Source organism: Anser brachyrhynchus, assembly GCF_964034855.1.
Source record: "Anser brachyrhynchus genome assembly, chromosome: 1".
Classification (NCBI taxonomy): domain Eukaryota; kingdom Metazoa; phylum Chordata; class Aves; order Anseriformes; family Anatidae; genus Anser; species Anser brachyrhynchus.
In genome coordinates this window covers 85,377,074-85,404,560 of record NC_137694.1, presented here as the reverse complement: position 1 = coordinate 85,404,560, position 27,487 = coordinate 85,377,074, and the positions used below count along the sequence as shown (strand labels likewise).

The following is a 27,487-nucleotide window of genomic DNA, read 5'->3' as shown; positions in this document are numbered from 1 at the left end:
TTTCTTGTGTTTGAAAAAGGATATGGGAGGTGAACACAAAAAGTTGGGGAAAGTAGGTGGTAGGAAACTTCTGGAAAACCTGTCAGTAATTTTATATGTTTGATTAGGAAAAATACTTCTTAGGAACTTCAGGTGCTTAAAGAAGAAAAAAAAGTTATATATATACTTTCTTCACATTGAAGAGGGATAGTACCACTTAAACTTTGTGTTCAAATTTATATCTTGGGGAAAGAGCAAATGGGAGATGTGTTGTTTTGAAAATAACAGACTTTATTTCCATTTTATTCCACTTCATTTTACATGAAAAGCAAGAAAAACCTTGTATCATGACCTACATTTAGCTATCCATTTCTCTATGAAAAAAAAAAAACTTCAGTTTTGAAATTCTTAACTTCTCAGTTCAAGTAGTTGCGTATTTGTTTGAGGCATTAACCACCTTTGCTTTCTTTTTAGCTTTTTTTTTAAAAAAAAGGATACATCTTAGAAAAAGGACAGCCCACTAAAATGTTATCTAGGTGAAGAAAATAATTGTGTACATGGATTAGAAAATAAGTATAATAACTGATGTAAACTTTGTACTATTTACATGTTATAAGTTACTTTCCTTTTTCAGCAATCAGAGAAGACAACTTGGAGGAAATACTTTTTTTGTTTCTGTGGCAGCAAATATTCAAGTAGATGACCATAGATAAAAAATGTTAACGTGATTCTAAGCAAGAGTTTAGGACTTTCTCATTATTTAAGAATGAACATTACACCTATTTTACAAAGTTGAATAATTATATTCACTTCCTTCTCTTCTTCCCTCACACTGTTATGTGAGGAAAAAATTGCCTTAGCTGGAGTAAGAAAAACGTGTTGCTATAACGTGTTTATGCCATCACTGAATCTGAAATAACCCTTTCCATTTGTATCTTATTTTTTTGGGGATCTTGCTTAAGACTTCATCCTTTTCAGTCCTGTGCATGTATTCTAGTACATCCTTATCTATGAGGTAATAGAATCACAGAACGAAGCAAATTAATCAAACCTATAACTTTATTTTTTGAACTTTTCTGTATGAGGGGTGGAGTATTTGGAGCAAGTGGGATCAGGCAAGATCAGAATGTTTTGTTCACTCAAGTCAGGGAAACCTACCATAAGAGCATTTTTGAATAGTGTCTATTATATAGATGATATTGCTTAAATCGTTCCAGATTATTTTTTTCTCTGTAAATCTGTTGTAACTAACTGATACTTTTTTTTTTTTTAAAGCAAAAATACAAATAGAATCAAAATGGAACACATTGTGAATATTTAAAAGTAAACCTTTCTGCCATGTCCACTGTGGTCAGACATGGATTTAGGAACCAATAGTAAAAATATATAGTTGCAAAGTCACAATGGATAGATGGAGTGTCACAACCTTTACAAGATCTGATCCTTTATATGGTCCAATAACCAAGGGCTGTGAATTCCCAGAGTTATTTCTGTCATATTATTTAATATGCAAGACACATGAGCTCATTAGTAGAGCTCAAAACTCTATCAAATTACCTTTAGTAAACAACCTCAGAAATACTGTTCGTCTCTCATACTTTGAAGGCACATCAGAGGGGAAAAAAAGAACGCAAAGGTCTCAAAAGCTTTAGTTTTAATTAGTCCAAAGAGCAACCTTTCTGTTGAAATGTTATTGGCTATCATGGCAATCTTATTAAATAAATTACTTTGAGTTATTTCCCATGACAAGCCTCTGATAAAGCAGCATGTTAAATATTTGTTGCCCAGTGCAACTGGTTCTGTTGTGGCGAAACTGTAGAGGGAACAACATAAGTCATATTTTAACTTCCCATATTCAGATGGATTTAAGACTTTTTACAAAGATGTTATGGCCTACTGATTCTCAGTGAAAATTCCTGTTTTTTCTTGATCTTTAAAATACAAGCCCTTCTTTGTAATGCAGTGTGTAATGGTGGGAGATGATATACATGACATCATATTACTCTGCTACTATTTTGCATGACATGACGTTGAATTTGGGCAACTTTTTGATGGCACTAACTTTTACTTGCTTTGTTTCTTACAGACAAATGCAAGCCCCAGTGTTTCAGAAGGTTACTCAAATGGTTGACATCACAGTTCTCTGTCAACGGATGGCTCTTTTATTGGCTCTATAATATGTAGCTAACTCATACGTTTAAGATATTTTTTCTACAATGTTTGCTTCAAGTTCCTCTCCTCCAACTGGAATTATGAAGTATGCGCCCCCATCGTACAGTAGAGGTTAGTACAGAAAAAAGCTTTCTGACCTGAGCTGGTATATTCATATGGCACACTGAGGTGCCTTGGAGGCATACTGAGTTGGACTTGCATTTCATACACCGTTTTTCATAGTATGGTTTGTTTGTTTTAAAATTCAATTACCACAATATTCAATAGCCAGGGGAAAAAAAAAAAAAAAGCATGCTGGTAATGAGGTCTTCTTGAATGATGGTAGAGCTAAATGTTTTGGGACCACCCCAGAACAATTGCTTAATTTCTCCATACCTTTCTCGTCTTTCTTCCTGTCAGTAAACCATTGTGAGAAAAGTGCTTTGAGAGATGTTTTACCCATGGCAAGTATCAGCAAAGTTTTGTGGCTTAACCCTCTGATTCCTTTCAATCTCCACTGGAAGTTTCAGGAGAGGAAGGTGATTGCGTCCTGTCCCTTGCTGTCTCTCTGACAGCTTGTGGTGTGCCGCGTGACTTTCCCCACACTGTGCAAGCTGAATGATTTCTACAGTGATTTCCTACCATAATGACTTTCTGTAGGAAGGTCTGAGCTATTGCTGAGGAATTTCAATCAATAGATTTTTCTTTCCCTCTGATCGTCTTATTTCTTCTCTTGCCCCAAAGCCCATAATTTTGGTGTTGCATTTGATGGAATTGAAGTTTGTTTTAATTGAGGAAAAAAAGTTACCCTCTTCAAATAATTTAAGTCACAATATATGGGTTCTTGTTGGGATACTGAGACAATTATGTATGTATATTTGATTAGGAAGAGAGGTTAGAATGGCAGCAGGAACATGAAATAGTCTGGGGAGTAGTAATCCTTTTTTCTGCAGTTATTGTCTGTCCTTGGTAAATAAATATAAACAGGCTATAAAATTTAGCTAGTAAAATGATAACAGATCCAAAATTTCTACCTCTGGGTTTTTTTCTTAGTTCATATTCTTGCTTTTGTGCTTATGCTGTAGGATTGTCTCAGTCTGTATTCTCTGATCTGTACCATTCCTTGCAGCTCAAAAAAGACGATGAAAGGTTTTGAGATGCTTCTGTACTATTTTAGGAGCAGCTTCTTATTGTCCTTATTCATTCATTGAAATAATCTTCTGACACTTCAAACTCTTTCTCTGCTCCTCCTCCTTCCCTAGCTTCTCTTTAGGTATAAATCTAATAATGATCCTTTCTTAATTCTTTTTAACTTCCCCTCCCCCCTTTTTTAACCACTTTCATTAAGAGACTTTGCAACTGTGCTAAACAAGAACAAGAAAATGCTGAAATACAAATAGGATCTGAGAATTTGGCACTGCTGTTAACAAAATTTGGGTGTTTGGGCAGATACCTTAATTATAAGAATAATATTATTCTGAGCACTTGGCAGGGGAGGAGAGATGTGAAAATGGGAGTGAATAATATGGGCCCAAGTTAAGCTCTGGAAGGGCAGCAAGTACAAAGGGATCTGTTACTAAGCAGGTAATGACATGGGTTGGTTACGGTTTGGGAGAGCAGAGAGGCAGGGACAGCACTGCAGCAGTCAGAGGAAGTCTAAACCTAGCAATTAGATTGTCCACCAAGGAAAGGAAAGCTATGTATTACGCAGCCAGCTAGTTACGCCTGTTGTGGTAGGCATTTGGCCACTGAAATACGTGCTCAAAATGACATACACCTTATTGTAGGGTGTCCCACTTTCAATACTGAAGGCACGTTCCTTAAGGGTATTACGCAGAACTTACAAATTTAACAGCCTTAACAACTGGGCTCAGTCTTTGTATTGTTCTATTGCTTCTTTCCCCTGATACATTTCCCACTCAGTAGCCTGCCATGTTTTGGAACTGGTAGATTTGAGGTACATTCTCCTCCGTCTGCAGAAGCTAAAGTTGTCCTATTTTTATTATGTATCACCCGACTGCCCTACATGAGCCCTGTTCTCATGGGAGCAAGGTTTACCTCCATGAAACAAAAGTCTTGTGAGCCTCTCTTTTGCTCTTTAGAAAACTGTCAGCCTTGCATCTTGATGACTAAGCTATCTAGGCTATGAAGTCATTTTCAATATCAAGAAATCCTTCTGGTTCAGTCTTTCCTGGGCATTAATGTTGATAGAGGGCAGTGATTTGGAGCCTTCGAATAGCAGCTAATACATTTGTTATTTCTCTACATCTATTTAAACACACTCTTACTATTTAAGGGTCAGCACATTTAGCAAGCCAGATAACCTTCTAATTACCACTTCTCCTCCAGAGGCAGTATAGTGTCACCAGCATGTGATAATCCTATTAAAAAAACATGGGATTTCAAATCTTTCAAGCTTAAATGTAGCATGGATATATGTTGAGTATTCCTAGCTTATTTGTGAATATATGTGTTTTCCCTTAAAAAAAAAAAGCTCAATTTTTGGAGGAAGAAAAAAATGCAAGTTGAAAGGGATTGTAACACATAGGACTATTTTTTATTTTCTTAGAAATGATATTCTATTGATGAATGTACACTGCGAAACACTTGAATCTAGTGCAGCCAAAGGGGGAAATAAATAGGCTAACTAAAATATTACGGTTAATTCCTTCTTTTATCTGCCATCTTTCTTGTTCTGTCAGTACATAATCATATTAAGAAAGAGATCTTGGAGGGCTGAAGATGTCAAGCTCTGTTATATAATGATGTTTTATATAGCAGGTTTCCATCCAAGATAATACATTGGAAATCTTTGGTGAAAGAAAGGCTTTTCAGTCAAATCCATCACAAGGCTAGCATGTGCAGGTTTTGCTAGACAACAGAACAAGGAGGAACTAAGAAAAGCAGACTGAAACCCTGAGTCTTTTCAGATTCAGCTCTAAAATGTCTGTTTAGCAGATCAAAGCCTCACAGTGAGATTAAACCTTTTAACTCCTCCACTCCAATTCTCCTTAGAAGGTAGATCACAGGTAGCTGATTACAAAACAACAGATACCTTCACTGCACTCCTTCCATATTGAGCAACAGCACTTACTAATTCAAGTTACTCTAAAACTGCTGCATTTTGATACATAATGCATTTTGGAAGAGGTCTGCTAAATCATGCTAGCTAATGCTATTCAGCATTCCAGGAGACAGCCAGGTACCTGTAAAGACTTTTAACATTTGTATGTTGATATTTTTCCCATAAACTTGGTGTATTTTCTTAAGCTGCAACATATGCTTTAAACTTTCAAACACAGCTTATGGCTCTAGAGATTTCCCATACATACTGCTGTGCTGTCAGCTGCTTGAGGGAGTTCAGGCTCCTGCTCTGCAGTGTGTTGCTGCTGTTGGGAGCAGCCCCACCGCTCCTCCTGGTGTCGTGAGATGTTTGCGATTTGTCTTTTTAAGCCTCTCCTTGGTAAGGATCGCATAGCTCAATTGGTATTTCTTTTTTCCTCCTTTCATTTCTATTAATATGTCTGTGTATATTTCAACCAGGAGGGAAGCAGATCTCTCTTATAGAGAAATGGTAGTGTTTTGTAAGTGCTCAATCTGGTGAATGTAACACATTTAGTGATTAACTCTTTTGTAGTAACATTGAATTGCTGTATTCAGGTGTCAGGTCATTTTTGTCTTTTCTGCTCATTCTGACAATCAACTTTTTGGTGAAAGAGTGCCTTGGAAAAACCCTTTCTTCATGGTAAACCTGGATAAATGTTCTTTCTTCCTTCTCGTGCTCTTAATTCAGCATTTCCTGTCTTTCTTCCCCAACAGCTCAGCAATTCAGTACTGTGATGGGAAGTTAGGTCACATCTGTGACACATGAACAAGTGCCTAAGAAGGCCCCAAGGAGGTGAGAAGCAAAGCTGGAGCATCTGACTCCTAGTACACCAAGGAGAGAGCTCCTCTTCTGCAGCCCTTTAGCCTACTTGAAAGGAGGAGGACCAGGTGGGGTACCCACAGCAGGTTGTGGACCAGCTGTGAAGGGTTGGGGGCTGAGGACAGCCCCTTACTAGGTAAAACAATCAAAGGATGACAATTTACACTCAATAGGTTATTGGTGGTAGTTCCCAGGTGGGTTAAGTTAATAGAGTAGCAGCCTAATTAAAAAGTTTCCTGTATCTTGCTTTTCTTCCTGCATGTTTGGGACAGGTCTTCTGGGAGCTGCATGTGGGAAAGTTGCTTAGAAACACTTCGTTCTGTGAGTACGCCGTGGTTTTTTTGTAATGATGTTCCTAAAATGTTGGCTTGTGAAAACACTGAACTCTGACTTGAATGCCTTCCCGTTGTGCAATTCTAGAATGTTTTAGGTATGTTGAAATTCTCAGTTGTAACCTCCTTTTTTTTAATACCTTTTCTGTTTTAAGATGACTTATTCTGTTCCTAATCACCCTCCTGATTTGTGTAGTTTCTGAGTGATGGTCAACGAGACGTTTCTAGCAGAGTTTATAAAGGAAGCGAGTCTTCAATATAAAGGTAAATCAGTGGAAGTTGTGAGAAGGAACTTTGACGGGGGTGGCTTCATCTCTTTGGTCCTAGGGCATGTACAGAAGCAAGCCAAACACTTCTTTGCTTTGGAATTCTCACGTTTAGTTGCTAAATCAACAAAAATATGTATCCTTAGCGTATGCACGAAGATTGAGGCGATTTGTCAAATATTTGCTGTCTTTGGTGGTTACTCTTATCAATTTTGAAATATATGAAGTAAAGTTAGGGTTTAGCTTTCAGTCTTTTCTTGAATATATACTTCTGTAACAAGGTGCCTATCCCCTCTTTCCCATTCCTCTGCAATATTATAGCCACCTTCTTATTAGAAGGCAGACAAGGAGATGCTGAGCTGTTTCTGAGACGAGGGGGGCACTTCTCTGCCTTTCCACTTGCTCACATATTCCCCTGACATGCTGTTCTTCTTCCTGGCTAGCTGGTGATTCTGTGGCTTAGTCTGTTTCTTGCTGATGTTTTAGTTGCTGTAAGATAAAAGGAAAATACATACAAATGCAATAGCTATGGTGTTTTGTTCCCAAGCCTTTGTCTTGAGAATTTTCTAAACATTACTTTGATTCTCTAAGTTTTTGTTTGCATCAGGTTTTCAAGATCTGTGAAGAAAAATGTGATAGAACAGGATGCGACTGGATCCTCAACTTTTCATCGCTTGAAAGGGAGAGTCACCTTATTAGGTCTGGTAATAGGAATGAACCTGAGATGACTAGTGCTACATCAACTTCACTTCCTTCCAGGGAAAGGATAATAAATTGTAACAACAAGAAAAAAATATACAACGTATGTAAAACCTGCTATTTTCCATCTTTTTTTTCCCATCTTTAGCAATGGATGAAAATCTTTTTTTCCTCAGAATCCACTGATTTTGTTGGAAGCTTTCACACTTTACTGGCATTTCATTTTCAGAATGCACTGTTTTTTTTTGGTGGTCATCTCCTTAGTCTATGGAAGAGAAAATGCAGGGGAAGGAAGGTGGGATGCAGCAAGTTATCCTGTATTATATAGAAAGAAGTTCTTGAGCTTTCATCTGGTTCTGTTGGTGGGAAATAGGAAGATAGGAAAACAGACTGGATGGGCCTTCAGTAATTGTTATGTGGTGTCACACTGATGCTTCTTCTGTCATTCTTGTAGTGCTTAAGTTCTTCCAGGTAGATCTGGTAACTTAAAGATAAAAGTGCAGATTTTTAGGGGGGAGTTAGCTGCACCCCTACAGAAGAGAAATCAGTAATTACCTCTTCATTGTCAATATTTCCTGAAAAGCTTCAAATTACAAGTGGCTGGTACATCATCAGTTGCTACTCCTTCCATATCAGGAATGTTCTCTTGGGGAAGGAAACTTGAAAACAAAATATTTTTCTGTTAAACGTGTGCTGTCAGAGAATATCAGTTGTACGTAATGTAGGGCATCTCTGTCCATCCCATCTGTGCCCCTCCCCCCTCCGCTTCCTCTTTACTTTTTTTTTTCAGAAAACGAGATGATTTTGTTTTTGTTATAATCACGAACAAACTCTATCAAAGATGTCTTAACATTTTGAAGGTAACCCATTTGGAAATGGAGGACTAAGAAATGCTTTCTTGGGAGACAAAGTTTTAAAAGCTATTTTCTGTCCTACTTTCAAACATAGTATAATTTAAATAATAAGAACAACTTTTTATCTTTCAACATTTGGCGAATACTGAGCTTCATCTTTTGTCCTCTGATTTACTACTGGTCTCAAGGTAAGTAGCTCAGGTTTTTGTTTGTGTACACTCAAGCATAAATGATGTATTCTGTACAGTGCCGAGAACAAAAGGCTGTCCTTTTTACTGGAAGTGGGCTTGCAAAGCTCTTCAGGTTAAATCCATTGTCCCCACTGTTAACTGGTTATTATGACTGCAGAATGAAAGGCCATACTTTTGCTGTTGCTAGCTACCTAGCCAGTGTAGATAATAGCTTTAGCAATTTGCTGGACACCTATTTGTAACAGCTTCAGCATGCTTGTTGTATCTTAATCAGTGTAACTAGTGATAGTGTGTATGTCTACTTATTCTTCAGTTGCATTGCCGAAGAATTTAACTGGATTTAACTTTTACATAAGATAAAAAAACATTCCACAACAACCCCACCTCAAAGAGGTGATACAGCTTTTTCACAAAACCAACTTTGCTGAAAAATCTCTGCATTCAACGTTCTCTCAAAAAAGCCAGAATGCCTCAAAACAGGGATGTTTTCATTCAAAATGGCACTCTGATAATTCATCTAGGCTCTCGTATGGATGTCTGCTTGTCAAATTCCTTCTTCATTCTGTCATACTGTAGACCAGAGTGGAAGCATCACTGAAAATAAAACCATGCCATAAAATGTAGTTCCTGTAATAAAAAGGAAGTGGAAGGATTGTATAAGCACCCTATTGTGAAAATGAACAGTTGCATTTTAGACTAACGATTCATTGATGATTTAAGGCTTTATGGGGAACTAAGGAACTAGTAAACTAAGGAAAATATGCTGAAATTTCCTTCAGTGATGTTAAAAAAAAAAAAAAGGTAAAAGGCACACTAGTTCTATATCCCAACCCAACATTTTAGTTCTAATGGAATGAATTTCTCCTTTTCTCGCACCTTCTTCCCCTTTCTTGCACCAGTGCACAAGCATTGGGAAAACCAATAATGTAAAAGAACCTGAAGCCAACTACAAGCTCAGTACTGTTTTGCTTGTTGTTGAATTAAGCCTTCGAATAGAGAAATTCATCAAATTGGTTTCTTCAGCAGTCCTTCTCCTTTTGGTTGGCATTACTGCCCTGCTCAGCAATCAAATGCTTTTTGGTCTGATAGGTCTGACACCTGCAAGCAAAATTTTGAAATCTTCTAGACAAGCCAAAAAGTAGTCCTCAACTCTGTTTGAGGACTTGCCTGTATTTTAACAAACTGTTCATGATGTAATCTATCTTGAAGATTTATGCAGCAAGATCTCAATTTTTAAAAAATGAGGATACTTAGACCTCAAATTTTTGTTTTTCACTTGCCTTCCTTTTTCCTTTTACCCTGTTATCATAGGAAGTGTGCCAGATGGAAAGTATTTCATGTTGTTTTCATCAAATACCTGGCAGATGGAATATAAAATGATGGGTTTCATTCAAGACATGGGCAAGTAGCTCCTCAGAAGTTTTGAATTCCTCTCTTATTCACCATTAAAATAAGGAGCTCAGATCTGGTATTCAAAGTTCTATTCAACACTAGGAAAAATGCAGCAAAATTTTCTGTATTCTTCTGAACACAGTTGCAAAGGTCTTCTACCCGCTGTGACCCTGATGTCACAAATAAGCTGACTTTATTAAATATAGTTTTATAGTTCTCAGGGATAAGATGCCCACAACTTTCGGCATGTGGCCTTGAAATCTTCACTATATAGTTTCTTCCTTTTAGTGTTTTAGGAATCTTGGTGCAGCAAGCACAGCACCTTCATTTCCTTGACCAATCTCTTAAAAATAAATCATTAAGCAGCAGTTCTTGTTTGTCCCTAAGGTAATCAGTAGTGATTTTATTGTAGGAATTTTGATTTGTTATGTAATGATATTTGATGCTGTAGACTTTCATAACAGCGGTAACTTTTGTTATAAATCAGGCCTAGTGCTTTCTTACCTTCTTGGTCTATTAAGTAAACATAATTGTGTTGGTTATGGAATTCTTTCCTGACATCGTTGTGTGGTTCTTTTTAAAGTGCAAATTCTGTACTTTGATTTGAATAACAGGTCCGGTGTTAGAACAGTTTTACTGAATGTTGCAAAGGCAGATAGAGACTTTTTCTTCTTCTTCCACTCTTCTATGGAAGTGGTCAGGAGAAAGCTTTGTCTAAGAGCTCTCAGCTCACAATCACACGACCAAGAACACTGAAGACGTTAATGCTGGTGTTGTGGATAGCATGCCTAAAACTGGTAAGTGTTCCAGCAGGAACACACCACAGACCTCTGTAAATGCATTTAGGCCTCACTTGTAAACTGGCAAAGCAGGCAGTTTTTCAGAGCAGACTATCCCCAAATTGTCTAACGAGCTGCTGCAGGTGTTGGTGGAGCAGCTCCATGTGGTACCTCTGTGTCTAACTGACCCGGAGTGCTAAGACTGAGTGAGCTCCCAAGCCCAGCAGTTCCCTTTCCCTTCCTCCCTGGTGCTGGGGAGGGACATTGCAGCTAGACAGCTGCTCTGGCTGTGAAGACGAACATGATAGTGTTTTGTCTGTGAAAGGTTTAAAACACCATCTAGGCCCTAGTGAGAGAGGAAGGACAGCACCTGCTCACAGCCTGTGGACAGATGTGTAGTCATTGTTTACTCCCTGCCCTTGTGATGGCAGAATTTGATTTTCAACTGCACTTTGGGAGCCATGAGCTAGTCAGCTGGGCAATAACTTTTCCTTCTGTTACAGAATGACGTTGGAGAATGACTTCCTTTGGTTTTACAGTGGATCAGTGGACAGCGTGCAAAAGGAAGGTGGGCATCACAGAGAAGTACCTCTTCCCACAGTGTGACATGGGAAAGAGTGGGCCAATAAAAAGCTTATGTGAGAGGGGCACCGCTGTTGGCTGTGCTGCTCTCTGTGCTCGGCTGGGCTGCGATTCTGATTTCCATGTTGTGTAGAAACAATGCATGACTCTTCTGTCAGAGATGGATGGCTTCCATCAGCTCAAGGATGTATTTCTGTAGGTCCTCCCTCTTCCTGGTGGAGCCTCTGCGTCTCTCCTCCAGTCATCTTTTGCTTGTGGGTTTTTCTAATACCTGGAAAGAAATCCTGAACAATTCATTGTCTGCTTTCTCTTATTTGGCCTAAAGGGTGTATACTTGGGCATTGTGCATTTATATTGTATGTCAGAATAAGAGACTCCAAGTAGCAGCGAACACCAAAGAGTCATTGTTGCTAAGGTGACTGAAACGAGCAAAATAATTAAAATCCTTCTTTTCTCAATCTGGAAAAATCAACCCCGTAGCTGCTTTTGTTCTTAGTGAGGCTTGGAGATGTCCCATGATTTTACACATTATCTTTCTGTGAATGGGACACCTGGTCTTAATTTTGAGAGGTTAAGGTGATGGATGTCTCAAATGGGACTGTATGTTCCGTAAAGCCTGGCATTTTAGGCTGTTTGTGTCTGGTTTAGGGGGCAGCTAAAATAAATGATAATTAACTTTCTCATTCTTGCAGTTAGAAAATACTCTTTACTTCTTAGCTGTTTCAAATAAGGCATTTGTTCAAAATAACAGAGGGTGGATGGACAAGTTCTGCAAAGTTCAGTCATCCTCTGCCGTCACGGAGTGCCGCTGTCCTGGAAGTACACTGTCAATGGTATGCATAAGCTTTTAATTTTGTGCTGTTAATAGGAAAACACAATGCTTCCAGTGAAGTATTGTTTATATTATCATTCTCCTCCTGTGTTCTGTGTTTAAAAAAAACATGCTGGCATTGGGTGTTGTCATATATTAATGTATAACAATATAGATAGTATGGGAGTGGAGTATGTTGGTGGCAGGAGCGAGGGGAGGGGGATTGACCTGCAATGATAATTGTTGACAGGTGTCAACACATTGAGGTCTCGAACAAACCAGTTTGAGTATTGGTTGGAAGGGGATCTTGTATCCTTGAAACTAAATGTGGCTGTCTTGGGTGCCAAAAATCAAAATGCTCTAACTCATCTCATCAAAATGAACAGGTACATTCCTTTTCACGGACAATTTTCATTAGCTTCATGACATTTGCCATCAGTGTTTCAGCAGTGTATGTCTCCATGGCAGCACAATAAATGTCTAATTGTATGAAGCCTCTAAACTAGAGCCTTAGACTACCTTTGGGTGTCAGGCTTTCAGAGACCATTAGCTGCATGCTTTTCTTTTTCTTTGAATGGTTTCGTGTTAGCATGCTGTTTCTGTACTTGCAGAGTGAGATTTCTAGGAAAGTGACTGCTGGTCATTCCCAAGTTGTTACTGCTGTCTGCGCAAGTCAATACTGCTTTACTGAGTCAGAAGGGAGCACCATTAGTATGAAGATATTCCTGGAAACTGGCAGCGAGACCAAGGAACCTCTGAGCTTACTACTCAGTGGGGTGGTACACATACTGACAACACTGAAAAGGCTGAGGTGCTTGATGATACTGCCATGGATTCTTCCAGGAACGTAACTTCCATGTTTCCAGGTCCCTGTGACTAGTTGCACCTCAAAGGTATACCTTCAAGCATGCTGAAAAGCTTGCTAATGTCATTGCAAGGCTTGCATGGGGCTTTGAGCAACCTGGTCTAGTGGGAGGTGTCTCTACCCATGGCAGTGGGGTTGGAACTGGATGATCCTTAAGGTCCGTTCCAACCCAAACCATTCTGTGATACTTTCTGTCATTTTTGGAAGGTGATGGCAAGGGAGAGGTTCCTTGTTGCTGAAGATAGGTAAGCCTCACTCTCGTCTTCAAAAAAGCATCCTGCAAGACCCATGTTCATGCACACAAGGTCAAGGTGCGCAAGGACAAGGTGACTGGGAACAGTCAGCCCAGATTTAACCACAAAGGCAAGTTGTAGCTGACTGCAGATTGTTTTTATGATGAGATGATGGATTAGGTGGGTAAAAGGAAAGAAGTGCATATTGTTTGCCTTAATTTCAGGATGTCTTTTGACATGCTTTCCTATTGCATCCTGATAGCCAAATTGCTGAGATGTGAACTGTTTAAGTAGACAAACAGGTGACTACAATTGTGTGGACCAGTGGGCTCAAGGAGTTGTAATCGAGGCAAATTCGAGCTGGCAGTCAGTTTCTAGTGCTGTGTGTCAGGCACATCCTGGGATCAATCCCATTTAATGTTTTCATTAATGACCTGGAGAATGAGACCACATGCATACTTGGCTAACTGCAAACTGAGAGCAGCACTCAATATACTGGAGGGCAAAGTTACATCTTCATGAAAGAGCCAAGTTTCTGGTTATGTCTGTCACCCTTTTGAGAGAAGAATCAGAAGATGCAGAAAATGGCAGCTGGTCAGTGCCATTCAGGTTGTCTGTGTGGAGAAAAAAAATAAGGCAGTGGCAAGTTAGCTGTGTGGATGTGTTTTTTTTCTCCTTTTTTCAGAAGGCTCACAATGATGATTAGAAGGCTTTCTCAACTCTGCAAAGACTATTGAAATTAGAAATTTAAGAAGTTTTCTCAGACTCGTATAAAGTTTGGTTGTAGTTCTCAAAAGACTCGAAGACAAATTCACAATGCTCCCCAAGTTAATGGGGAGGCTGAGAATGACTAGGGGTAAGATAGTTAGGGGTTGTTTAACAGAGGTAGGGAGGGGAGGGAAGTGAGAAAGCATGGCACAGTGGACCAAAAGATGTGAATTGTAAATGAGCTTATCCAACAGAGGTTTGGTCAGACCTTTGTAAGGTAAGGAAGAGCTTTTTTCTTTCTTCAGTCCGTGGCCTGGTGTTCATGGCCTAATATCTACAGCTAGAGAAAAGTCTACCTGCCCGCAGGCGTATATCGAAAAGAACTGAACCCTCAGAGGCTGCAGCAGAAACACATTTCCTATTTTCTTCTTTGTTTTTTTCCTTCTTAGTAGCATTCTGTGAGATGGGAATTTTTTTGCCTTAATGCCTGCCATCCTGATTGTGAAGATATCTTTTATAATATTACTGTCAGTGTGATTGTAAGAGAACAAATTATATTTTTGATAGATTTTGCCTTAAAATATTCCCAGTTTCTATCTTCTATTTGCTGCTCCTGGAGAATAATTTGCCGGAATATCATTGAACAAAGACATCCTAACTCATTATAATTGCTCTGAAGCAACATGCTTGAGGGGGGCTCTGGGGAAATCTGAAAGATGTACAGTACATGGATATGTAGGAAATCACAAGAAAAATGTAGTTCTGGGCACCAATTAATGCAGACTAATTGATTATGCTTTAGTTGACCTTGATTACCCATTAGAGAGTGTCAAATGGAAAGTCAATATGAATGACAAAATGTAAAAGTGCATGTTACTGTAAATCAGGTGCATTAGTGACATCTGTTGAGAATTCAAAATGTTGCTCTAGAAAAATGTTCAGGATTTTAGTGCTTTCCTCTCAGATAATCTCTCTATGCTGTATATCAGACTCATGATGACAAAGTGTCTCTGGCAGGGATACAGACCACATCTTGAAAGGCAATTAGACTCAAGGAGTATTTTTGTCTAATTTTTTTGATCACATGTTGGGTGTGCCTGTTGAACAGAATAGGTCTCCCATAACACACAATGGTATTTCTGGGGTGCATGGTGCTCAGTGACACTTTGCAGACACGTGGCAGTTAGTATCAAACTGAGGGCAGTCTGACCTTTTTGTTTCAGTTTAGCTGTAATATAGTAAAGTTCTGTTGGCCACTTTCAAGTTCTTACACAAAGAATCGATATCCAAAAGCAGGAGATTAGAGGGCATGATAAATGAAACCGGGCAGAAAAATGCTTACTGGTACTTCGTAACGTACTCAATGGGTGTCATTTCTCCCAAGTTCACACCTCCGCAAAGAGTGGAGGGAGTTGGTGAACTGAAGTATATTAGCTAACACAACAGGAAGAAGAGAAACTATTTTCCAAACGGCCCTGGCAGTCAGTCTCCAAGTTCTCACAGTCTTGTATTTCTTCAGGTAGCCAAGTGCATAGTGTTGCACCCCTGAAAGGTGTATGGAATCGGTATGAAGGAAGACAAACATCAAATTTGTTTGTCATACCTTTGGCTGTGCTTTGTGATACTGAAAACAAGCCATGCTATTAGGAAGATGATCACAGCAGTATGGCTAAGTTGTACATTTCTTGAAACGTTACAAATGAAATGTGCCCCCCTCTTTAATATCTGCACAAAGTTGCTATTATCTAAATACATAATTATGTCAGCATTTGAAGTTTTAGATAGAAGTTAGTTGATGCTTTTGACGCCTTCGGGGAATTTTGCCAAGAGTTGTATTTAGCCTTGGGCAAACAGGGAACTAAAGTGACAGTGACCTTCCTGTAGACTACTGTTATATTTGAACTGTAAATCCTGGATAGTTATCAATTTCTGTAATGGAACTCTCCAAGACTCTTATTCATAAGAAGAGGCAATGAGAAAGGGGGAGAATTGTTATAAGTAATAAAAAAGAATCCTCCGTGCACCAAAGATTAAGGGTCAACTTCTGCTTTTCTCAAACAAGTCATTTTCTATTCCCGCCCCCACCCCACCCCCCCAAAACAACAACAAAAAAATTTTTATACCGTATCTGTTCATCTTAAAGAAAAAAATCATCAGTGGCTTTACATTCTTAACATCTTCCTTGCTTGTGGACTAATGAAGTACAAGTCTCTACTGCTACTATCTAAAAGCAGTTTCACAGAATATACATTTTGAAATTGTACTTTTATTTACAATGGCTTATATTGAAACAGCTCAGGTATTCAGCGCTGGGGGGGGTCTAGTAAAGCATAGCATTGAAATCTTGGTCAGTTGTTTTGTGTCTGCGAAATGTGAAAATAGCAAAGTAGTGAACAATTTCCTTATTTTTAAATGACCTCAAATATTTAAAAGAGTTAATTTGATTATGCTTGCGTTATAAGCAGATTCAGCAGTATGATATATTGCTTACATGGAAATGCCATTTCAATTAATTTTGGCAGTCAGATAGCTATCATAAGGAAATAATATGCATTTTCATATCTGGTTTGTTCAACATGTTTAAAAATCTGTGTACAAGGATTTAAATAACTGGAGCTTGATTAAAAGTTCATCTTGCTTCAGATGCCTTTTCTAACGCTAATTAATACATAGGTGTCCTCCTGTCAGTATCCTGGAGGGAACATCCTATCAGGAAAATTCAGCAAGCATGTACCTATTTTGCCAGTACAGCAAACCTACACATTGCATAGAGTCCACTTTTGAAGCATCATGGATAATTGATTGAGATGGATTCCTAGTGCATAGTGCCCATTCACATAAATTATTTCCTCTTCCTTCTAGAATTTTTAAATTTATTGGGAAGGAAAAAACCTAATCAGGAAATACTTCAGTAAATCTGTCTAATGTTCCTTCACGTTTGCTAGACACAAAAATAAAAATAGAAAACAAAGCTGGCATGCTATACTGGTAAATTTAATTACTCATTTATCAAAATATATAAAAACAGATTGACAAGCCCGTTCACATCCTAAAATTCTGCTTTAATCTCTTATGTTCTTTGGATAAATAATAAATACTCTGCAACACCTTCATAAATCAATTGCGTAAATTACTCCAGTAACACCCTGTTAGCTGTTTTATGATTAAATGGTTGTTTTTCTTTCAAACCGCAGATATTTTTTTTCCTATGGCTATATTAATAGAAATGAATGTTTGGTGCACAAAGAAGCTAGGATGATAAGTATGTCATAATAAACAATTACCAAGTAAATATTTAGTTTAACATAAACAAAACATAAGAATTACTGTTATCTTCAAAGCTGCTTATACAATTGGTGTTAAAAAGGCAATTAGCATCACTTTTTCGTAGCACCAAACTACAGATAATGGTTATAGCTAGATTCTTCTATTCTGCTTATTCTTATTGGTACATGTATGTATCAGAAATAATGTTGGACTAGTAGAAGAAGAGAGAGTATTTGTTGCTTGGAAAAACTCATTCTGTCCTCAGGAATCAAATCTAACTATAGCCACATTCTTTGTCCAAAAATATTTTTGTTCTTTGTCATATGACGTATGCATTACTTTAAATATAGTTTTACTTGATGAGAGATAAATGTCCTAAGCATTGCTATGTTTCTAAAAATTTCTAGCTTCTAAAACATTTGACTTGTTAACAAAATGGTAAATACTATGTCACATTGTATTGCAATTGCTACTTTAATGTGCATTAGTACTATTCTGGAACCAAAGAATGTATTTCTGACAGGATGTCATAGTGAAACTTACTTTAACTTTTCTTCATGTTTAGAAGTCATTTTAATAATGAATTGTTGACACCCAGGATTTTTCTGTCTGTTCAACTTTTGAACTCGATAATGAAATCTTAATTTTATATACATGGAGGAGTGTGTGTATATGTATATATGGATATTTAATTGATACTTTCCATCTCAACTGTAGTTAGAGTAAAGCCTTAATGCCTTTAGTTTTTCTGGGTTTACTCTGTGTAGTACATAGCTGCTTAACTCAAGGGGAAAAAAAACAACAAAACACCACAATTGCTGTTAGTATTCCCTGACTGCGTATGATCCTGGGTTGGTTCAGAGGAGCTTGTGTGCCATGTTGAGTAGTGAGGATAAGCTGATAAGCTTTCCAGCTGTTCTGGTACAAAATATTTGTGCAAAACAGTTTCATTCTTTCTTCTGTGACAAGAACATCATCTTCCTACTGCAATCCATTTAGTTTATCGTAGAGAAAGTTAAAAGGTAACTCGATCATCATGTTCTGAAAGTATCTACACAAGAAGAATGTTTTTGACAGTAGAGGGCTCTTTAATCTATCAGACAAAAGCATTAAGGAATTTCCAGTCATGAAGCTAGACAAATTCAAATGGAAAATAAGGTGCAACTTCTATATATTTTTTTAAGCAATTAAAAACAAAGGCAATTAAGGATTGGAGTCATTTATCAAGCGAGGTCTTGCACTCTTCATATTGTATTTGCAAGGTGGCTGGATGGCTTCCAAAAGGTGTACTGTAATTTTAACCACAAGGTTATGTGTTTGATGCAGACATGTCTGAGTGAGGCTCAATGGAAGGAGGTTGAACTACTGGTTCTCAGTTGTTGCTTCTAGCCTGCAAATATTAATCTTTCTTTCAAATTGCTCTTGACAGGTACTGTCATGAGCTTTTCCATGCACTCAAGTCCTGAGGCAAAACCCACTGAAGACTTCCTGACATCAATGGGCTTTGGATCTAATCCACAGACAGCTAGTTTCTTTTGGAAAACGTTGAGTGAAATGTAAGTGAGAAGTTTTATACAAGTATTACTGTAGCAACCAAAGTATATTTATAGCACTGGTGTTGTGAAGATGAAAGAATCGAAGGAAAAATGCATATCGGAGGAAACAAAGTCATCTTTACCCTATCCTGTAGTCTCTCAAATTCAGCATGAAGGGTAATTTGTGTTTCTAAGCATTAAAAGCTGTCTTTTCAATATGCTGTAAAGGAACAAATGCATGCTTGTCTTTTGACTACCAGACCTTCACCGGATTAATCATGGCATGTTGCCTTCCCAGTCACATTAAGTATTTTGTCTGTTTGCCATTTTGAATATGTAACTGGTGAAATCTGCCAGTGAAGGTCAACACAATTGTTATATCCCAATTAAGATTTATTTTTAGACTTAGAAACGTACCAGGCCCTTACATAGGAGGATGAGTTCCATTTAAAAAAAAAAAAAAAATAGTATTCACAAATATCTGTGTGTGTCCAGACTATACGCATTTAAAAATAGTGGCATTGAGTCTGAAGGACGCTTTGTAAGCAGGCATAAAGTTTCTGATCACAGTATTACCAGATGCAAGCTTGTTCTCCCAGGCCAAAATTGCGGGTTTTGTGGATCTGGTAAGGCTGAAATGCAAGAGATAGTAATTCATGCTTGGCACCACCAGCCAAAGCTGAACTTGTACTAATCACTAGGAATTATGTGAAAACGAGTAGAAAGAAAAGGCAGAATCCCTGCAGAACACCATGAAGTTTTGAATCCCTGAGCAATAGTATGCGCTGCTGTATGTAGACACTCGAAGCTAAATCATTGTCCTTCACGCCTTCCCAACTTTGTAGCATCACGTCAAAGTTCTTATAAAATTAATTTTGTATACATTCAAAATATCTTGCTTATCCACCCAACATCTGTCACATTAAACTATTTCATGTTGTTTGCTATAGGTGGTGGTCTTGAAGCTCACTTTTCCTTATATTCACTGATCACTTTTCTAGAAAGTCATTTACTCTCTTACACTTGTATTCTTTCTTATGCCACATCTGCGAGAATCTTACTACGTGTGGGATTCATCTGATCAAATGCACTTATTTGGAATGTAGACACCTAGGTTTCATTTACAGCAAATCAGCTGAAGGAGGCACTTCAGTGACGCAATTCATCTAATTCCGAAGTCGATGCAGCGGTGATGCAGTTTGATCCTGAATGGTAGGTTTCTTTTGCCTTGAGCTCTGTGGTTTTCAGCAGTTGGGGTTACACAAGTCTGTGCCAAGGCTGATAAAAATCAGCCTTGCAACACCAACAGCTGTCTCCATATCCTGTGCCAGTGGGAATATTCCTATGCACCTTCATTCTCTGAGGAAAAGAAGTTTTGCATAGCTGAAAGCACTGAAGCCACTGGCAGCAGAGGTCCATTAAAAGGGACCTGTTTCTCAGTAATAATGATGAATTGCAATTGTTGATCACATTCTTTCTATGCTCTGCTGAAAGAATAAGCAATTCAGTTCTCACAGTCAAAGGTCTCACTGAGTTTTCTTAATATTCCTGTCTTGTAAATGCACTTTTTAGTCATGTTTTCACTGTGTCTATAGGTGTCTTCTTCAGGGGGCAGAAATTCACCACTTCATAAAATGCTTTTTTTATGATGTTCCTAAGACTGCAATACTTTTGTTCGTATGCCATGCTAGTGTTTGTAAAATAACTTATCAAAGTTCTAATTTCAGAAACTATAGAAGAAGTGATCTTTTTAGCCTGAGAAAAATAAGCCATCTTTGACTGACTTCTCCAAAAGCAACTCTTTTTGCTGCAACAGCAGGAAGTAGTTTGATTGTTTATAAAATATAATGTCCAGAGAAAACCCCTCCCTGTCTTTCTTTTTCTTAGCAAAAACAAAACAAAAAAAAACTTACAAGCAGGTCACCCCAATCACACTGTGAAATAATTTTGTCTTGTCTACTTGTTACCACTTAAGTTTTTTTCACTGATTTCACAGTTCTATTCCTTGTATCTCCTCCCTGCATGATACCTTATGGTCTGCTCCAATTTATTTATTTAGATTTTATGCGCAGGGTTAAATTATAACTCTTTGATACAAAGCATCTCATTTTCCAGGACACCCCACAGATATTACCAATTACACTGGAATACAAAAGGTTTCCATCCAAGCAAATAGTTTTTTCCAGTAAAGAATACAAGATATCTCACCTCTGAAAAGGCTTTTTTTTTTTTGATGTTGTTTCTCTCGTAACTGTGAATGACCTGTGAGGCCCATCTGGTCTTTCCACAAATGAAAGAAAGAAAGAAAACCCTTCAAGGATAAAGTATAATTTATTGTATGAGAAAACAATTTTAAATTAGAAAAGGAAAATGTTTGACTTTATACCACTGTGTGTCTGATTTGAATCACTCGCAGCTTGTAGTATTACACCCTCTTAAAATGTTATATTGCATAATATCTATGTGGAAAGTATAAAAACCTTTCTCACCAGTAAGCAATTGCATATGGTCTGAAAATTAATCCCTCACTACCAGAATACATAAATAGAAAGCCAGATTTGTTAGTAGGCTCCAGCTGCTTTGTGCTTGTCAGACAGTGCAAAATAACCATAGACCCAGATTAAATGTTCAGCTAAAGTGGGTTTAAGGCTGCTTTCCATTACCAAAGCAGTGGAAAGCAACTGGAGGGGGCTCATGAATCTGGCCCGTTCTGGAACCTGACACCGCATCCTGTGTTGTACAACAATGCTAATAGTCTAGCTAGGATGCTTCGATACTTTCCAATTGCTGACTGCTGCTATATCCTCGTGAGCTGAGAACCTGTCATTATACGAATGCTAGATGGAAGAATAAAGAGGAGCTTTATAGTGTGAAGCGTCTAACACACTTGTAACTTTCCACGTGGTGGAAGTGTTATGTTCTTGGGATGTTTAGAGGAACAATGTAGTGTAGTTCTGATAATGGTCAGATTCTAACATAAATATACATAGCTTTATTGGATTTTGGGAATTGAGAAGTTGTGTTCATGTTTTGCCAGTGTTGCCTTGTCCTGATCTGTTTTACGTGTTTCGAAGTAGACTCGATTTTATAAGGTCATTTAGTAACTTACAGCTGAGATATCAGGATCTCTTTAATGATTTATTTAGTTTATGTATTATACTTTGTATGACTCTAGTACTTGTAGCTCCTTTCCAAAGTCTTCACTCTTGGCAGATCATTTTTCACAGAATCATAGAATAGCTTGGGTTGGAAGGCATCTAATCTAGTACCAGCCCCCTTGCCATGGGCAGGCACACATTCCAGTAGATTGCATAGCACAAAGCCCCATCCAACCTGGCCTTGTGTGCTTATAGGGATGAGGCATCCATGATTTCTTTGGGCAGCCCGTTCCAGTGCCTCACCACCCTCTGAGCGAAGAATTTCCTCCAAACATCTGATCTAAATCTCTCTCTTAGTTTAAAACCATTCCCCCTTGTCCTGTCATTATCTGCCTGAGCAAAAAGTTGCTTTCCATCTTTTTTATAAGATGATTTTTATATATGAACTATCTATAAAGAGTGGTAGAAGAAAGCTTAACAGATGGAGCATTATTTTTTCCCTAACATACAGAAATTACTTTTGGATTTCTTTCCAAACCTTCCACAGTAACAACTGATGTAGAGATTATATAGGCATGGAGCATATCACCTACAGCAATGTAAATTTCTGAATCAGGGATGTTTAAGCTAAGAATATCCAAGCTGTAACACTGGTGCACCAGCACTCAGGAAACTCTCCAAGCCAGCTGTCCAGCTAACAAATTATGTGCAGTATGCTGGGGATAGTCTGTATCAAGGTCTTGAGTTCAACACATTGTCTTCCCCCTTCTCCGATGGATTAGGCTGTCAGTGTTCAATGTCAGATTCCGTATGATGCTGTGTGGCCTTGGGTCAGACTTCTGTGAAAAACAGCAAAATGGTAAGAAAGACTTGTGCAGAGCTTCATCTGGGGCTCCCACACACTTGGGGGCTGCATTTATGGACCATGGGCTTGAGTTTTCTAGAGCTATGTTGGAGTCATGCCTGTGCATAAAAGTAATAAAATTATTAAATGCAATATTGTTGTCCTTTTCATCAGTGGATCTTTCCTATATATTTTACAGTAGATCCCAGAAGGAGAAAGGATTATAATTTTGCTCAGAGTGAGCACATAAAATCTCTCTTTTTGACTGTTCTATATAACAAACTCTTGTATATGTGTAGCAAGAAATATATCATCTATTATCTCAGTTCAGCTTTCTATTCTCAAATTTTAGGTGACCCCTGTAAATGATTTGATTTCGGTAATTGGTTAGAGAGCCTATAACTTGAGGAACTGTTTATGAGCAATGGAGAGTAAGATGCTGATTTGCTTGGACTATACTGCCTTTTTACATCTTTTAATTTCTCTAAGTACATACTAAATTGCTTTATTGTACCCTGAGCTGTTAGGTATTTTCTACAGGAATTATTGGGTTAATTTTAGGGCCTACACCAGTCATACTTCTTGTCTCTCATTTTCTTAAGTTCTGCAAAATGGAAAAATAAATTTTCCAGGAGGATTTTCTTCATTAATAAGGCAGTCAGCCCATTTTAATAGTCATACAATGGTAAATCCACAGTAGTAAGGCTAGAAACAGAACAGAATCTCCTGCCTGACTCTGACCTCTGCTTCCAAAGCAGCCTCACAGGATGAAGAATTCATGCACAAGACATTTTAATCAGGTTAATGCATTGTAAAGAATTAATAACTTAGTCGTTTCTCAGGTACTTTTCAGCTTACTGTTATGGATATCAGAAGTTACTGGAAAAAATACGATCCTCTCCCATAGGGGAAAAAATCTTGTTTTTTACCTGTCTCCTTTGAGAAAAGACTTGGGTATTCTGTAATTCACTAGCTCTTTCAAGGTGTGTTATCTGTCCTGCCCTGTGGGCTTGATTCTGGTATCATTTACATCGGTTTTGAACAGAAATATGTTCAGCAAGATGATAAGTTATTCCACCAGTAAATCAGGTCACCGTAAAAATCTGAATCAGTCTGCATTGTATGCTTAGTGTTCAGGCTGCACGTTTCTTTCATTAGCACTCCCCTTTCCTTTTCTAGAGAGACCTGCTTTTGATTTACAGGACTAACCTTCTGTCCTGTGCCAGGTTAGCCTTTGAGCTATTACTTTTTCATTTTTAGCCTTGAGCCAGTTGTTTGTAACCTTTCTGTCTTGCATCAGTGGTATTCAGCTTCTTGTAGTTTACAGCAATCATGTAGCAATGACCTTATAAACTTTCTGTACCTTTCTCCTCCTTGAGTGTTCAAATCCGCACCTCGTGTGGCAGTGTATTGTTCAGCTACTTGCGTGGCGCTCGGTATTCAGCAAGCCCAGGTTCTGCTTCAGCAGTCTCTGGCCTTTTTCACTTTGGTTTCTAAAACTGCATTGGGACCCACTTTACTGAGGCAGCTCTCTTAAACGTGTTTGTTTGTGGGCTGTGCTCATGCTATTTCTGTATTGAAATGTTACAACCTTTTTAAGAATGTCACCAGTCTTCAAAGGGATTTTCACCCTTTTTTCATTTCAAGCTTTTTGTGAACCCTTTCAGGTAGGGGAAAGGTGAAAGTTGCTATCAGTTGGGTTTTGTTTGTTTGTTTTAAATGAATAAATTAGTAAATGGACTCAATCCTAATAGAAGAAAGCCGCAACAAACTGGATTTTTCTTCTATGCTTGTTTCATACATACTCAGTTTCACAGCTTTTACCATCGCTGTGTTAACTTCAGATGGTATCTGCTTCAGGTTTCTCCTTTCTTAGCTGATGATAAATGGACTCAAATATCAGGGAGATGCTCAGCACCTGCTGGACTGACACCATATGCTTCTGTCTTGGAGAAACAGACTTGTTCTCAGCAGAAGGAGACATCAAGTTGATCCATAGAGGAAGGCCATGTGAATGCATCTGTATTGTCTGGCATGCGTAGGTATAAGGACTTGTGCATTTTGTCCAAGAAATCTGTCAGGGATCCATCACACTGCTAGCAGGACTGTGAATTATAAGCAGCATATAAAGCTGGTGGAAGACGACAACAGGATGAATGCACTCTCTTGGTTTTACCACTTTCTTAAATCTAGATTTCCTAATAAGGAATAATAGAAGAAAACAGCATTGCAATGACTTTTTAGCTTAGGTGTTACATAAACAATTCATGTTAAAAGCTAGTTCAAAGTTTTTAAGTACATATCTATAAAATTATGAGGTAAATTATATTATTAGATGCTTTATAAAGTGTAAACAAAGCCTTGAAAATCTGCTTGTCTCAAATCTATACTGAAATCATGTTGCAGTTGAATTTGATGAGGTTTTTGTTTCTGTTGTGCTTTTCAAAAGATGATCTGGATATGATCTCAAATCTTGGAATTTTACTTTATAGTTCAAAATGGTATCCTCTAAATTTCTCACTGTAGAAAAGCTTTTAAATGACACCAGATTGTAGTTGAGCTGTAGATTTCAGGAAGTACTTATTAAGGTATCTGCAGTGTGTTAGGTCTACAAAATCAACTTACAACTTTAGAGATCCATTATTTCCATTTGGGTTTGGGTTTTCCAAAAAAAAAAAAATCTTAACCGAAGAATCTTTTTGTTCAGTTGCTGACTTTAAGGATACTCTAGGCTTAAAAATCCTGAACAGAACATTGTTCAACTGATGAAAAATGGCTTGATTATTTTAATCTATTTGCACAAAATATAAATGTCCTTATTTCACTCCTCCTTTCGTAACGTTTTTACTGCAGTGCATTTACATTTAGTAGTTAGAGTGAATGTTTACTCTCATGAATTCATGACACTTGACTTAACATTTCTTTGTTGTAATTTTTTTGCAGACTTCTGTATGCCTTAGTGTATTTTCTCTAACTGTTAGCAAAATCTACTGACATTTTGCTTCATATTGGAAAATTTGAAGGGAGGGAAGGACATTGTCATTTTCATATTGCTTTGAATAGTTGATAGTGTGAAGCAAAAGACTGAAATTTTCTTTGGTTCTTGTTTTGCGATATTCTCATTAATATTTGTTGTTTTATTTTTCATCAATTGTCATTCTTTGCAAATGGCCTTCTTGTGTATTCATTGCCTGTTCTATGTTTTTTATTTAAAAAAAAAAAAACCACTTGATATACATCCAGTCATATTAAAAGAATTGGAATCAAATGATTAATGAGTGTAAGTATTTCCAGTCTGGAGGACTAAGTCTGCAGTATACATGGATCTGAATTTCAGGGTGTGGTGCAATGCATACAGAAGAAATCAACATTTTGTAGCAGAAGCTTTTCCAGTAATTCCTAATTAAACTATGGCTTTTCTGATGTTACATGGAAATTATGACTAAGCTTCAAAAGTAGGGATGGCAAACCAAAGCACCTGTGCAATACCTTTGGAAGAAAAAAAAAAAGGAAACGCCTTAAACATACATCAATATCTATATCTATATGTATATATATACTATATGGGATTATATATGTATGGGATAGTATATACTTTTTTATTCTGATTAAAATCTTTGTAATCCCATCAAAAAGCTATTATTAGGCTTGTTACGATGATACACTTCTAAAACCTGTAGCATTGATAGAAATGGACCCAGACTATGCTCCTTTGTTTCTTAAAGTCATAGTCGTTTGTCCCCCTCACAGTAAGTCAAACACGATTGTGGTAAATCATGAGAGATCTTCACCAGGAGGAGAAGGACATGGTGTTGAGGACATGAATTTCTTCCTACTTACTTTAGGATCTGGTGGGACCTATGTTATGTTTTCCAGAATGGTACAGTTTTGTTTTTTTCATTGATCTGCAGTTCCACCTCACTTGTCCTACATGGTATGTTTTACTTACATTGAATGTACATTCTTTAGTATCCCTAAAACTGCTTTTACCTAGTGTCCCAACCCCTCTTTCTTTTAACGACCAGTAACTGACCAATGAAGAATGTATCTAGCTGAGGGTTTGTGATTTCATGCTGTGCTAGTACTTTTAAGGCCTTTGTGATTACTCAACACTGCGCTTTCCTAGCCTGCATTTTTATTCTAGGGTCATAGTTCAGTCTGCATGGAAAGACTACTTATTTCTACTATCTGTTAATTACAGATAAGCATCAAAATTACTATAACAGCAGGCATTATACAACTCAATTGCTCAAAGCTAAGATAAAAACTAAAACAGATGAGATAACATTTGCCTTGCCATTAAACAATTGCCCACACAGCTAAACAAGTTAAAATAAAAGCTTCAGGCAAGCCAATCCAAGTGAAACCTGACAATTCCTAAGCCTGAGACCTTGCAGAGTTGATGCACTCCATGAATCCTGGTGCTAACAGTAATATTATATTTACTGTGCTTACAGGCTATAATGGAGCATGAAAAGGAATGGATGTGCTGTCGGTAATTAGAAAATCCAGTTGTGGAATATTACGTAGTCTTGTCTACAGCTCTTTCAATGCGGGAAAGGTGCAATTCATCATTCAGAGTAGAAGGATTGGCACATGCTTAACTAATCAAGCTTCTACATTTTCAAATAGGGATGCTTTTCTGTTTCATGAAAATATGTAAGATGTCAAATATATCTAGTGTGTAGGGTACGTGTTCTCATCTAGAACATTTCCATGAACTGATTTGTTTAATTTGACAGACCATATCAATTTATTATTTTTTTAAAGTTTAAACAGTATTTTTGCAATAATAGCACAGAATTTTCTGTTGCTTTAGGAAAAAAAAATCACTTCTAAATGAAGAAAACTGGTTGCTTTAATAACTTTTGACAATATTTATTAAAGATAAAAGACCTTTCTGAATATTTGGAAAATTCAGAGAATTGCTGTGAGTTGGCTTGTTTTATTAGCAAATTAACTACAATTTGCTCAGG

At 37.7% G+C, this 27,487-nt stretch overlaps 1 protein-coding gene across 10 annotated transcripts; it reads left to right on the top strand.

The window, feature by feature from the left end:
- Positions 1 to 6,237: 6,237 nt before the first annotated feature.
- Positions 6,238 to 26,146, top strand: LOC308187456 (uncharacterized protein). Of its 10 annotated transcripts, XR_013944695.1 has the most exons (7): positions 6,258 to 6,376; positions 7,261 to 7,352; positions 11,072 to 11,136; positions 11,902 to 11,983; positions 18,464 to 18,590; positions 19,697 to 19,781; positions 24,372 to 26,146. XR_013944695.1 is itself a non-coding variant. In XM_080575452.1 (6 exons), the coding sequence occupies exons 1-5, from the start codon at positions 6,344 to 6,346 to the stop codon at positions 19,737 to 19,739; spliced, it is 360 nt and encodes a 119-aa protein (XP_080431578.1). In that variant the 5' UTR covers positions 6,329 to 6,343; the 3' UTR covers positions 19,740 to 19,781; positions 24,388 to 26,146. The 10 variants fall into 10 exon arrangements, 4 of the variants coding, with proteins under 4 accessions (XP_080431579.1, XP_080431578.1, XP_080431576.1 ...); XM_080575452.1 differs by lacking the exon at positions 11,902 to 11,983 and having other exon boundaries at positions 6,329 to 6,376; positions 24,388 to 26,146; XM_080575450.1 differs by lacking the exon at positions 11,902 to 11,983 and having other exon boundaries at positions 6,329 to 6,376.
- The last annotated feature ends 1,341 nt before the right edge of the window (positions 26,147 to 27,487 follow it).